This window comes from Chanos chanos, chromosome 2, assembly GCF_902362185.1.
Source record: "Chanos chanos chromosome 2, fChaCha1.1, whole genome shotgun sequence".
In the NCBI taxonomy this organism is placed as follows: Eukaryota; Metazoa; Chordata; class Actinopteri; order Gonorynchiformes; family Chanidae; genus Chanos; species Chanos chanos.
The window spans coordinates 3,172,008-3,187,061 of NC_044496.1; the positions used below are offsets into that span (position 1 = coordinate 3,172,008).

Below are 15,054 nucleotides of genomic sequence, written 5' to 3' on the forward strand. Positions count from 1 at the left end.
TTTCTCCTTCACTGCTTTGCCTTGTTGACACTCATCAGATGTATTGATGATGGGGATGGAATATTTTTGGGCATTTCATCATTCTGGATTATTACTGTACTGCGCTATTATTAGATTATCTGATTAAATGTGTGAATTATTTCAACTGTGAACTTGACAGTGACAACCTTTTGTCCTGTTTTTGTTTTGTTTTGTTTTGTTTTTTTCAATCATTTTATCAATTGATTCTTGGAGTGAATGTAAAACCCTTTTTTAATACTTTGTGTAATAACTGAAAAAAAAGGTCTGATTGGCTGTGTTTGTCCTTATATAGGGATAATGGTGATCGGAGTCGACACAGAGCTCCACGCAACGCCCGAATGTCTGCCCCCTCCCTCGGGCGCTTCGTCCCCAGGTAACGCTTCTCTCAATACGTCTCCATCAGTCCCTTTTTTTCTGATGGTTGTGTCGTTGTGCTGAGGGGGAACAGGATATACATTTAATATTTGAAATTGTAAGTATATCTCCAGATACAAGACGACGCCAGCAGCTCGACACTGTACACTGTATACGTATTTGCTTCATAATACGCACAGATTCTCTCACAGACATACGTAACTCTTTCAGTACAGTTCTGCTCTTCCTCGCACCATAGTGAAGGCATTTTGCCATTGTTTCTGTTTTTATCTTTAACTGTCTTTTTTTTTTCTTTTTTTTTTTTCTTTGTCTCTGTCTTTCCGTTGCAACCCCACCGTCCTGTTCCAGGCGATTCCTTCTGCCGGAGTATCTGCCATATGCTGGAATTTTCCATGAGAGAGGGCAGCCAGGCCTGGCCACCCACTCCTCCGTAAACAGGGTCTTAGCAGGTACCTACCTCCTCACTCTACTGGCACATGTCACGTCTAACTGCATATAGGTCCTTAACACCCAGTGGTTAAAATGGCACTCTAACTCAGGGCTGTCCGTAGAGGGACTGCCCTACTCTGTCGTGTGTCTGGGATCTGGTTGTCACAGGCTGCTTGCCCACATCGCCGTGTATCAGAAGTGAACCTTTCAAAGTCATTGATGCTGTAATACCTGCTACCGTAGTGTCAGCTAAACGCCTGATGAGAGGTTTCTCCATTCCAAATGGCATCTCTCTCTCTCTCTCTCTCTCTCTCTCTCTCTCCTTCTCTCTCCCTCCCCCACGCGTGGACATGGCGCTCCACATGGCTCCGAGTGTGCCGCCTCGCTAGTGAATGCATCGATAAGAGTGCTTCAGAACAACTCTCTCTCTCTCTCCTCCCACTCAGCCCAAACCACACTGGAAAGCCTGGCCCCAAAGAGCAAACTCATTGTCAAACTCAGTGCACTCGCTACACTTAGCGTTTGCTAAAAATGCCTTTGGAAAAGGAAGAATCCACCCAGCCGTGGTGTAATTGCTTCTCTCTGGTCGTTCTTTTTGTTAGGTTTTTGTCAGAAGTGAAAGGTGTGCAGTTAAATTGTGTATGTGTAACTCTAGTAGATAAAAAAATGATAGATGAATAGAAAGATGTATTCATTTCATGACTGATGCCATCTTCCCACTAAGTTGCTGCTCATAGTCATCATTTGGGGTGGGGGGGGGATTATCAGATTTTTTTTTTTTTTTTGGCCTCCCACACTGTGTTTAATTCTAAACACCAGCAGCCCCAAACCTCTCTCACAATTTTCAGAGTGGCATGCATACATGGCCTTGTGTACACACACACACACACACACTCTCACACATACACACACACACACACACTCTCACACATACAGACTTTGTCTACTTTGCCTCCCACACAGAAAAACCCATCTTCAGCCCACTCTAATTGCTGAGCTCTGATGTTGAGGGCCAGAAATGCCCCTCTTGAAACACTCTCGAGCGGTGAGAAAAAAACGACAGAGAGAGAAAGGGAGAGAGAGAGAGAGAGAGTGGTGTTTGACCTGATAGAAATGGCACTCGCTTGGCAGCGCTCAAACCCATACTGGGGTTTGTCCGTTTTCTCTGAAACAACACTGGGAAAAAAAGAAGGGGAGAGAGAAGTTTTTTTGTCAAAGGAGATTTTGTACATGTGATTACTGTTTGCACCACTAGAGGTCAGCAGTTACCATTCCTGTATCTATCCCCATATGGAAGTGATTGAGATCTCGCAACAGATATATAATAATTTCATTCTTTTTTCTTTTTTGGTAATGTCATCGTCTGGAACTTTTATCCAGTTTGCACATACTTGCTTTCTACAGTAATGTAAGCCATTACTGATTCACTGAGCATAATTGGTCTTGCAGAATATTGGATGGTTTCAATATGCATCTCATCAACTGTAATGTTCTGTAGTGTTATTGTGTGCCAAGGCATTTAAGCGTTCCACAGTGAGACAGCGAGGCTTTAAGAGACAAACGCTCTCACTCAGGTTGCTGCTTTTTCTCATCTGTGAAGAGTCTGTCTGAATATACCTGAGGAGGGGCCGAAGGGACGGCCAATCACCACACTCATCGTTTGTCTTCATCTTGGGGTCAGGAGAAGATTTGGACAAGATGGCCTCTCAGACCGAATGGAGAGATTGCAGTAGCGTTTGCAGTCATGTCTGGTGTGAAGACCTGTGCACACGGCGCAGGCATTCTTATATTGAGGTGGAAGAACTGCTGGCTGGTCTGAAAATCCATGGGCACTGTGTCTCTGTCATTTAGGATATACGCTGATATATTTTGCGTGAAGCAATGTGTTGATCACAAACTCCAGGAAATCAATGTCAGTCCATATAGTCTTCCATATACAACTGTTAAGGCTGCCTTAAAACCCCATTAAGGCATATTTCATTAGTCTGGGCTTAATTTACATTATCAGCACATTTTTGATTACACCCCCCCCCCCCCCCAGTTCTTTTTTCTTTGTTTTTTCCTTTTTCTTTTCTTTCTTTCTTTCTTTCTTCCTTTCTCTCTTTCTTTCTGGCTTTGGTAAGCTGCTCTTTTACATTTTCTGTGGAGATTTTGTATGCCTAAGACAGATGGCAAATTTGATGGCTGTGGAGACATTGATAGATGAAACATGCTCTGTTTTGTTGACAGGTTTGATGGTATGTGAAGTTTAGCGATGAGGCTTTTTTTCTGAGTTTTGTTATTCCTCTGCCCTTTGTGTCATTCGGTGGGTGGATGATGTATGTTTGCTGATGCACTGCGTTGTGAGAGAGGCTGAAGTGCCTGTGGTCAAACGTACTATCTCTCTCTCCCTCCCTCTCTCTTTTTCTCTCTCCCTGTCTCTCTTTCTCTCTCTCTCTCTTTCTCTCTCCCTCTCCCCGTCGTCTCAGCTCACTGTGTGGCTTTAATGCATTTACATTTTCATTTAATCCTTTAGCAAAACACTTTTGCGCAGAAAGTAACCATAGATAGTGAACAGCGCTGACTGGCCTTTCCCACTGCTGGTTAGGGAGAGCAGCATTTTCCCTGTCCCTTTCCTCATCTAGCGTCTTGAAATTTGACTCTGTCCTGGTCTTTTGCTCTCTCTGCAGTGGGCTCTCCTAACCCAGCCCCACAAAGTGTCAGCACATACCCACATGTCCTCTTCCCTCTACCCCAGGTGGACATTGCTGAAGGCTGGCAGGTCATGATTGGGAGAAAACCAGACCTTTTAGGTCCCTGACATTTAATTGAGTAGTTATCTTGATCTGTGTCCCTTCCCAGCTGCTCTCCTTCTTTATATCTGGTTGTGTACCTGTATCTCGTGTCTGGGTTTCCAATGCTTTGTTACGCTGTTTGGCGAGTGTCCATTACAATGCCATTTTCAGTTCCCAGACCACTCCAATTTCCACACAAGTGATCAGCAGTTATGCAAACAAGAAAAACAACTTGCGTTTTCTGATTCTCTCCTTGTGTTACCATGTCCTCGTATAGTTTTAGACAGACGTTGGTCATCCGAAATCAACTTGATTGGTAGTGAAGTTGTGGCTTTTCAGTGTATTTTTTCCTCATGGGATTTAGAAAGAGTTCTTTTTGCATTGACAGTACAACTGTAGGCTTTTCAGTTATCGCCACAGCTGGCTTTGTCCTCCTCCTTTTTAATGAGTCTGCTGTTGGTCAGAGGCTGAAACACACTGACTTCTTAAAGACAGCAAAAATCAAGCCCTCCACACAGGCAGACTGTTGTTGTTGTTCTATATTTTTATTTGATTCTGTGTACCCATGGGGTTGAATGAAGTGCACCATGTGTGACTTATAAAAGTGAGATTTTAATTTTGCTCGTGAGGTTGGGCTCTGCTCAGTGGCGTGAACAGGACTGGTGGGACATGCTGGTCACAGTGTGGGAACTGCTGGCATCTGCTGTGGGAAGTTGGGGGTTGCACTGGAGTGAAAAATCGAGTGAGTTTATTTGGAGATTAGTATCATATGAATATGCTGGTTAAGAAGAGATGATATCAGGGGACTATGTAACAAAAGCTGTACATCAGTAATATGGAGGTACCTGTGGCATGCGCTCAGGGTCTGTCGTCATTTGGAGCTGAGCTAGAGTTGTAGGACAACTGGCATTGTTATCCTCTCACCAACAGAGAGGCCGCTAACGTCTAGATACAAAGTCAGTGCCGTTACCTCGCTGTCCAGGCTTTGGTCAACCCCGTTACCTCACTGAGTCAGTCCTGTCACACCACCGTCCTAGCTCTTGAGTTAGTCCTGTTACCTCACTTCCCCAACACTAAGTCAGTTCTGTTATGGTGTCGCTCCAAAATCAAGTCAGTTCTGTCACCTCACTGTTTATGTCCCTGCGTTGAGTCAGGAAGTCCTGGTATGTCTGTATCCCTACACGGTGTGTCCTGCTACCTCACTGTTCACACCTCAGTGAAGTCCCCACTGTTTACATCCCAGAGTAGTCAGTCCTGTTACTCCCCTGTTCAAATCCCAGAATAGCCTCATATGGATTGCTGGGTGAGTCATATGGATTTCAGAGACACCTTAGCCAGCATAGCTGTGTAAAGCTGACAGCAGAGCCTTTTACTGAGGACAGGGGGGTGGGGGAGCCCTCCTGCCATCCTTTCTCTGATTATCCAGGTACCGCTCATCAGAGAGCCTCATGGGTCACAGCTTTGCAAAAGAGTTCCTCTCAGAGCAGAAACTAAAACTTTGTAAAGTTAAAACCTGTCTTCAGAGAGAGAACACTGAAGCATAAACAGCAGTGCAGTCACTGTGCAGCGTTTTATCAAAGCTCCTCTCTGGTCTATTAGTGTCTTAAAGTCTGGAAAGAACCAGAGCCAAAGGGGCTAGATTGGATGCGCCTGCCAGCAGACAACAGTGGGTTTGATGAAGACGTTTCAAATTCATTGCTCATAAATGATTTACTTATTTATTGTTAGTCTTGTGACATTGTTTACAGTGTGATGTATTATCTTTAGGAGTTTGACTTTGTCTGCATGCAAATTATAATTTGGTAAATATTTATGACTCTGCTCATTCTGTGAAGCACCACTCTCAGTGGGAAGTCTCAGCTAAGGTGCTTTTAATATGTTGTTTATGCAGTAATATAAACACATAAGGAATGAGATTGTCTCCCGGAGGCTCTCTGCTTTTCCTTAAACTCCATTCAGTAATATTGGAATACCGAAGGGGAGAAAACCAATTTTGCTCCCCTTTCTGCTCGTGCATAAAGGTTTCCTATATGTTAATGTTGACGATCTGTGGCTTCTGGTGAGAAGTGTAGAGGCCACATGCATCTAGGTTAAAGGGGTCTTTGCTTAGGCTGGCTACTGTATTATTGGATCGCCACAGAATGAAGCTGAAGTGATGCAGAACTGCACTGACCTTTGTCCCATTCAGCCCTGCCCTAGTTTCCCCGCGCTCCCAAACACTGGAGTCATCCACTCCCTTAGGCAGTTTACGTTCATTTAAAACCCAGTTTATATAGACTTTTCAGAGCATGAAGAACGGGTGGAATTAGATGCAATTGCCTTTAATGGAAGAAAGCCTTGGTGGTCAGGGTTGCTGGAGAGAACTCATATTGTTGCTGCTGCTGCTGCTGTTGTGTGTTCCCCTCTTTTTTCCTTTTCACTCTCAAATTGCTCGACTCTTATGTTTAGAGCCTCAGTGGCTTGAGTCTCGGGACGGTGTTGCATTTTCTGCCTGATTAGACTTTCAGGGAAATTTACAAGAAAGGACTGTGCCCCCAATAGGATCCCGTCTTCGTCTCCAAAAGATCCCTGTGTACTGTTTGAGCCTGCTCAGCGTTGTCCATCTGAGTCAGGGTGAATGTAACAGTCAGCAGGAAAAGCTGCTTTCTCATTTCTGTGAGAAACCCCACGGTGGGTACAGTGGCACAGTCCTGAAGGTCCCCTTAGGTTAAATCTAAATGTGTCTTCCCTCATAAGCAGCTTTGTGTCACATTTCTGGGTTCCACCCAGAGTGTTGCGCTCGAAACAGCTAGCGCTGCCCGCGTCTGCATCCCGCTAAGCTCATGTGGCCGACAAGATTTGCAGCATCAAGGAGGAGTTTCCCTGTGTTATCAAACTAACAAGCTGACATTACAGCAACTCATCGTGTTCAATGCGATGGCTTTAGGTCTCTCATGTTAATAAGAGGATTGTAACCCCTCTTAAAAAAACAGCATGTTTAACATGTACCATATATTAGCAGGCTTGCATCTGAATAGGGCTTGGATTGGTAAAATATATACATATTAAGATAAAACAATTATTTGTGACATTGCATAGTAATAATGTCACCATTATCATTACACAATAATAACAAAACAAAACAAGTATTATTATTGTTGTTGTTGTTGTTGTTGTTATTATTATTATTATTGCCATTATTTTGGTTCTTCCAAACTCAATGACCCCATTTCACCCAACACAGACTCACACACAGCCCTGTTAATAGTTGTTGAGTCGTCCCTTTGGGCATGCTTTCTCAGAGCACAGCTGGGTTTTCAGAGAGGCAGTTTAGGTGAAGGTTCTCTCTGGAGGTATGGCTATGCCATGGCACTGGGTTACTGAACCATGCTGCTCTCTCACGGCTGCACTGTTAAGAGGCAGCCTCAGGAAACACTAAAGAAACTAATGGAATGTTCTGTCTGTGTTGTTTTTAAGATTTTTGTATGGGTTAGTGTTTCAAAAAACTCTTATAAGGCCATAAGGGCTGTGTACCATTATTACAACTGAAAAAGAAAGAGACATGAATCATAAATCATTTTGGAGGGAATATTTCTGAGTGCTGTGCTCATACTGAGTTGGGACAAGGTGACATAAACACCAAACAAATGTGTTCTTTGATCAGTTTGATTACATTTACGAACCGATAAAGAGTTAGGCAGACCTTTGTTTTCAGAACAACGTTGGGCTTTCTTGAAATACTCTTACACAAGTTTTGGAGCGTTCCTCGTAGGATTTAAGGTCAAGCTCAGGAACAAAAACCTCTAGCTGTTTTCAAGAGGCAGGTTGAAGTCAACTCTTCCTTGACATTCCAGAAATTTCTGTTTGGTGTTTGGTGGTGTTTAGATGTTGTTATGGGGGGGATGTTGGCGTTCTTGAGACAACAGGTCATTTTGTTGGGCAGTCTGTGGGCAGGTATTTTTGTCTTGGAATACAGGAGTATCTTAAACAAGCTCCTGCACCTGGTCACCCAAACGTGACTTGTAAGTCATTATTGTCAATTCTGTTATACAAGGTTGAACAGCTGCTGCTACCATAGCACATATACCACTGTGTTTAATGGTTCGGGAGCAATTATTTTGAGTTTAAGGCCTCTTGTGGCTTTTTATGAACATAAAAGCCTCCAGACATAGGATGGAAAGTCAACATGATTCCTCTAACCATATTATTTTCTTCCGTTGCTCAGGTATCATTATGGCATGTTTTTTCACCGTTGATCTTTGGCCTCACTTATAAGTGCTTCTTTTCTTCATTTGAATGAGCGACCGACCATTGATATCAATTTGCTGAAACAGCTAAGCTTTAGAAGAAACCCTCTGTTGCTCTGTCTTACTTCTGCCTGCCCACCCCGCCTTGTCTTAGCTCCTCACAGGACATTCGGAGCCTTCTTCACCCCCATTTGGAGCCGTTTTTTGGACAATTATTTTAAATAACCACGAGCCGTTATTTTTCATTCTATGTCTCAGTCCATTTTTCCTCATATTTATATTTCTCTCTCCGGAGAGGAATGACCCTTAAACTAGAAAAACTTGTGTCTGGGGATGCATTATAGCGTTTGTATTGCTAAACAGTGTGCATCTAACAAGAGTGTATTAAGGTAAATACATCAACGGAAAGCTGACTGCATTTTGCAGTTTTAATGAATATGAAAAGAAACTCTTCCTTCTTTGATTGACACACCATGGTCACCAAGTGAAAGATGCAAATCTGTTTTTGTTTTTTAAAGGCAAAATGGAAAAAATGAAACCCAGAGTATCTTATTTACATATTTGCATCACCTCCATGAGTCAGTGCCTTGTGCAGATATTTTTGGCAACAATGGTATCTTTGAATCCTCTAGGATTTATCTATATCAGCTTTGTACTTCTGGGATCAGGGGTTTTTACAAGCTCTTTCTTGCAGGTTTTCCTAAGCTGGATAGAATAGTATTGTTATAGTGTGACCCTGTATTTCCTCTGCTTCTTTCCCCTTCGGGGTCCTTACACTAATTTATTTCTAAGCGGATGCTGCGTTGTCCAACACGTCAAGAGCCCTTCTCAGGGTTTTGTTTACCGTCCTCTCCTAAAAGATTACAACTCCAACTCTTATCTCACTCTCGCTCTATCACCTCCATCTCATTATCCATGCGCTTATCTCTCTCCTTCAATAACACATCTATTTTCTGTCCTGTTCCTTTCTCTTCCCCCTCTCATCCCTGACTGTCTCTCCTCAGTCCCTCTCTCCCATCAGAGAAACAAACAGGACTTTATTTTCCACCCACATGCTAATGTGTTGACCGTCCACTTATCAGTCTGTCCAGTCACAGTCACTCTGTGGAGACGAACCCCACAGAATTATTAGTCTAACGGACAAATAAAGTAGAGAGAGAGAGCTGAACTTTTGAACTGTGGCATATTTCTTGTCCCTTTTCGCTCCTCTCTGGTTGAGAGCGCGCACAGAGCCAGAGAAAATGTGAGTTAGTAAACAGGCCCAGGGCCTCAGTGAAATGATCAAAGCTGTCCACCTGCAGGAATTCATCTCTCCGTCTCCGCATTGTTACCAGCTTTTCCACAAACTTGATGCGTTTCTGTGAGGAGAACTCCAGGCGTGAAAGGGGTTTAGCCTATTACCATGGTCCTTGAGATAAACAAAAAAAAATTAAATAAATAAACAAACAAATGAATAAATGGGCACTTAATCCATCCCACTCTGCATTTGGTGCAGTTTTTGATAAAGTTGTCATGTAGGCATAGCTAATTATGGTAAACTCAACTTTTCCTTTTTTTTCTTTTTTTCTTTTTTTTATCTCGGCTTTTGAATGTATCAATTCAGAATAGCTATTGTCTCCTCTGTTTCCAGATCTTTTTTTTTCCCAACTCCCTGATTAATTTCACACTTCCTATCATCTTAATTACTTGTTAACATGAGTTAATTTGCTGGATCAAACATCTTAATTACTGTTTTTGTGTATCCTGTTTCTGTTTACATTTAGTGTTTCTGCTGATGTCTTCTTTCAGTGACAGTAGGGTAACCTGTCATTGGAGTAGACTCAGGCTGTTTAGGATTAAAATGAGTTGTTTTGTTTCTTTTTCCACACTCTTTATTCATACACTCACACTCTTGTCCCACTGAGATCTAAGGTGACATCGTACAAGTATTTTGATTTTTCGGCGTCACATCTCTGGCCCTTGTGAATACCTTCAGGGGTTTCTGTTTTCCCAAAGAGCCCCGTGCTCTGACCTCTTTCTCCCCATTGTGTTTTAAAAAGGACATTAAAAGGGACATGGGGCTTTGAGAGAGGAAATTGTGATTTACATAGTCATAGTCTACCTTAAAACCAGTTGTTTGTTAATGGAAGGGAGCGGTGGTACGGTAAGAAGTGATGTATAATGGATATTTATGTGTACATTACCTGTCCTGTGTCCAGGCCACAGCAGGGTAATCTAATCCCAGGGCCCAGTCGAGGAGCTGGCTCATGGCAAATGGGCCTCTAAGTGTCCCGCGTGTCCCTGTTCTCTCAGCGCACTGTAATTGCTGTTAGAGAGCAGTGGAAGGAAGGCATTTTGATGCATCTCTTTAAAGCCCTTAGGAGAGGTATAGCTAGTGACTCACAGAAACAGGAAACCTGCTCTGCAGTTATAGTGGATCATTTTCAGCCTGTAATGTAGTTGCCCCATTTCACTTTGTTAAAACTTCATAAAATCTCAGGCTTTAAATTTGATTTGAAGATATTTCTGTTCATTTTTTTTTAAACTTTAAATATGTTTTAAAGTGGCTTTTTTGCGGAGAAAAACACAATAATCTAACAACTTTTTTTTCCTCTGTCTCTCTGTTATTCCAGGGGCAGTTATTGGAGATGGTCAGTCTGCTGTGGCCAGTAACATTGCCAACACAACCTACCGACTCCAGTGGTGGGATTTTACCAAGTTTGAACTCCCAGAAATCAGCAATGGTGAGTTTGTCATTTACATGGATCCAGGGTTAGCTATATAGCCCCACCCCACTCCACACATACACACACAAACAACTCTGCTTGTTGAAGTTCTAGAAGGCTCATGTATCATTTCATTTGCATAAACATTCCATCTTCATCACCAGCACAATGGCCATGACAGGACCAAACAGCCATCTGATAAGTAACTGATGATGGTCTTCACTAACCATTCTCTGATTACTGTCATGATTGTGACTGTGTTTGCTGTTGTTGTACATACTATGCATTTTTGACATTCACATTCACACTGACATGCTAGGATGCTGGGCACATTGCTTGTCTGTTTTTACTTAACCATTTAACTGAGAGTAATGGTTAGTGTTGTTTTTTTGGGGTGGCGGGTGTTGTGAAATAATAGTTTAATAGTAAAGTGCTCTACTTCTGATTGTCTTTTGTTAAAATCTGTCCCACTCACCTTCATGGAACCTCTTCAGACTTCTAGCTCTGCCACAATTAGGCGACTGTCCTTCACGTAATTGTCCTTTAGTATTTTTCTTTTAGCTGAAGGTGAGCCTCCTCAAAGGTATAGCAGAACCCCAGAGTTTTTTTTTTTGTAGATTTGCTTTTTCTCCCTTGACATCCCTCTCTCTCTCTCTCTCTCTCTCTCTCTCTCTCTCACAATTCATCCTGGTACAACAAACAATCACAGAGGAATCGCAATAGATAGGGGAGGTTACATGTTACTCTGTAAATGGGAGGTGCACAGAGATTTAAAGTGCACATACAACCACTTCTCCCTTTTACTTACAAACCAGTTTTCCCTTCTGGGCTGCGTTGAGTCCATTCTCTCATCACATGCATTATAAGATATAAACAGCTAACATTAATAATAAGAAAAGCTCTGAGTCAATTATTTCTGTGCCTACATTATGAAATTAATTCTATTATTGCTTTAGAAAAAAAAAGAATAGACAATTGTCTCTAAAGAGCTTGTGTGTTTTGGCTAGCACAGTGTTTGTGATGTTGTAGCATAAAATACTTAAAGGTGTCTCATGTTACTATATTGTTAAAACTGACCTGTCTCACTAAATTAAAGGTGGACAGTTACTAAACCACTCTCCTGATTTCAGTCATGTCATTTGTGAGAAAGCACTTTATCCTGTTCTTATTTAATGTATTTTAAAACATACTTAACAGATAACTCCATTCTTAATTTTACGCATTTTAAAACATACTTAACCAGTGTTTCTGTTTTCTTTTTGTATTGTTGTGGACTGTACTAAATAAGATAACTTTGTTTTTTAAACCTTCACCATCTTCCTAAAATAGGAGTTAATTTTTAACGTGATACTCATTATGTCTAGTTTTATTCCCTTTGCATCACTCTGCAGTGCAGAAATCTTTTCAAGTCAAATTAGTTTGACATACACTCTTTGAAGTGTACAGATCCGCGGATTCGTTTTTATTTCCATTGGCAATGCTACTCCACAACACATTATCTCATTTAACAGAATCCTTAACACTAAAGTTGATCTGTCATGAATTATGTATGACAAAATTCTTAACTCTGGTCACGCAGAATCAAAGCTCTCCAAATGGGGACCAGAGTTTTCTCCCCCCCCCTCCATCAGATACAAGGTTCAAGTTTGTTTTTAGATCAGTGTCGGTAATGACGCCTGACAGAACTGATATCTTTTTAAGCACAGATTTATTTTATATGTGTCAGCATTTGTCTCTGTGATAGAGCTGTTACTCTGTATGTGATTTGATTTCAGCTGATGATGTCATCCTGACCCCTCCCCCTAGCAGTCAGCTCCTCTGTGGCATTTTGACTGTCTTGGACATGGATAAAAAAATGCTGATGAGGCTGCTGAGCTTTGCTGGAAATCTGCATAGACTATAGACTTTCAACAGCGTCTTAATGGCAACATTTTATTAGTATTTTGGGGGATGTGAACGTTTAAAAGTAGGGGCTAAAGGACCTTTTTTGAAGTATGGAAGTTTGTGAAAGACAGGGGGATGTTCTGTTTTTATTTCCGGCATTGCTTTGCTTCATTCACACGTGCAGCCATTTTAAGCTGGATAAAGGGATTGTGATTTTTAGCAGCTGGAAATGTGGGAGCACTCTAGAAAGCTCTGAGATGGTTGTTTGGAGCGAAAACTTTGGAGAAAAAAAAAACACCCTGCTTTGTTGTGTTCCAGCAGACTCCTTCCTCCTACTGAAAAAGAATGACATTGTGCATGTACCGTTGATGGTTTTAAATGTTAACTGCTAAAATGACACATTGTAATCCACTAGTAAATAATTTGTAATTTGTCATTCTGAACCTACTCAGATAGTGAACATGGAATTAGAGGGAGGTTTACATGATGTCTTGTGTTTATGGGAAGGTGATTTGGCTTTAAAGCTGCTGTCTCTGTCTCGTAATCTATTAATGAAATCCTGTCTTCCCAGCCAAGCGCTTCTTACAAACACATCGTGTTTTCAAAATTTTGATGGTTTTGGGCCATTTTCAGTTCAGATCTTTGGCCCAGTGCTCAGAACGATGTTTTGCTCTATAAAAAGACTGAAAAACAGAAGATCAAAGGCAGAATTGTTCTAAGCCTGAAAAATCTTCTAGCATGAGAAATCAAAGTTCCTTTTTGTGCTGCCTCAAGGTGAAATTATTGGATTGTTAGAAGGCTGGATGCTCTCTGCTGAATTGCAAGACAAATTTGTGTTGAGGAGCTAAACAAAAGCCAAGCCCTGTGTGGAGCGTGTCCAGTGTTTCATCCACAGTTGTCAGTGACTTTGTTTTTAGTGACACACTAAATGGAATACCCTCTAAAAATTTCCACTCTAACGTTAGCATGCATCCAGTCTCATTACCATATTTGGGAGGGCATAATTGTACTCGTTAAAGCTGAGGTAGACTCGTAGCGGCGTTTCGAATGAATGGAATGCTTGAATATTTTTTCACTCCGGGGATATTGTGCCAATGTGAATGCCGAGTTTCATTTTTTTCTTTTAATTTTTGTTGTTTTTAATGCCGTACCCTTGAACTTCAGTTGTGTTGAAGTGGCATATTGAGTGTGAGATGAAAGCGCTTTCTAGCGCTCTAAAAATACCACTCACGGAACATGATGTGCAGATCAACTTATCCTGTGTGGGTAAAACGAGTGAACTTTTTTTATTCCAGTCTAAAGCTCAGGGAAGAACAGCCACCGGGCATCTCCACAGCGCACTCTCTATTACACATGCTAAACGCTAATGCATGCCTGCTAACTGAATTGAGGCTGCGGACGGACTGATGGGCTGCTAGCGGCTTCATTTCTCTCTTAAGGCCATAAAAAAAAGTGTTACTGCAGATGAAAATAACCCCTGCTGTCAGCAAATGCACAAGATTAGGAGAGATGGATAGTCTCTGTCTGCTCCCCACCCTACTGTAGACTTGCATACTGAAATGATATACTCTATTGCTTTTCTCTATTATTGTTATTATTATTATTATTACTGTTGTTGTGTGTGTGTGTGTGTGTGTGTGTGTGTGTGTGTGTGTGTGTGTGTGTGTGTGTGTGTGTGTAAACCCCTGCTGTCAGCAAATGCTGGAGATTAGGAAAGATGGATGTTTGTTGGTCTCAGTAGCAGGTTGCTGAAAAGCTTTTCTATATTGTTCTTACTCTCCTTTTTTCATTGTGTGTGTGTGAGATCTCTCTCTCTCTCTCTCTCTCTCACTCACTCACTCACTCTTTCTGTCTCCCTCTCTCACTCTTTCTGTCTCCCTCTCTCTCTCTCTTTCTCTCTCAGTTTCTCTCTCTCTCTACTTGCTTCACTCTCTTATATACATGTGTGTTCATGTATGAAAGTATGTATATTTTTATAGGGACATGGGTACACGGTGATCTGCTCTGCGTGTTGTATATTCAGGCTATAATAAAGCACAGTAATGGCCTCTGTGCTGTGCCATAGAAAAGCTTTCAGTCTGTAGGTCCTTATGTGCATAGATGCCTGCAGCGGTGCCAGACAGGTTAACCATCTGTTTTAGCATATATCACAGCAGCCCTGCTACACGCTCTGCCTTTCCATGCATTTCCTCTGCCCTAGCAAGAGAGAATATACAACAGTTCAGCACCTTTAACCCCCCCCCCCCCCCCCCCCACTACTTTTTGTGTTTTATCATGTGAAGCCTTCACACTCTCATACAGATAAAGGTCATTTTAAATATTCCATGAAATATTTATTCCTGACAATACAGAGTTCTCTGTGTGCCAGACTGAGAACTTGTTTGAAATTCCTTTAGCAGAGACAGCAGTGGTGGATACTGTGGATAGCTCTTTGTCATTCTTTTTCGGTCATTTATCAGTATTTCAACATCATGCTTTCTTTAAGGCGTTCAAGCAACAGTTCCTTGCTTTTTTCCCTTCCTCCTACTCAGACGTTCCTGGTTGTTATAGCAAACAGCATAGCTGGTACTGGCTATAATTGAGTAGTTGCTGTCCGACATTTAGTTTCGGTGCTGTCTGTATCTCATGCATGTGGGATTC

The 15,054-nt window shown here is 41.9% G+C and overlaps 1 protein-coding gene across 3 annotated transcripts in view; it reads left to right on the forward strand.

Moving 5' to 3' along the window:
* ambra1a (autophagy/beclin-1 regulator 1a) overlaps positions 1-15,054 on the forward strand; it is a 68,711-nt gene that overhangs the window by 20,833 nt on the left and 32,824 nt on the right. For all 3 annotated transcript variants that reach the window (XM_030766134.1, XM_030766136.1, XM_030766135.1), the window contains exons 10-12: positions 314-394; positions 745-845; positions 10,438-10,548. In XM_030766134.1, the coding sequence (XP_030621994.1) occupies positions 314-394; positions 745-845; positions 10,438-10,548 (293 nt within the window). The remainder of the gene's footprint in view (positions 1-313; positions 395-744; positions 846-10,437; positions 10,549-15,054) is intronic.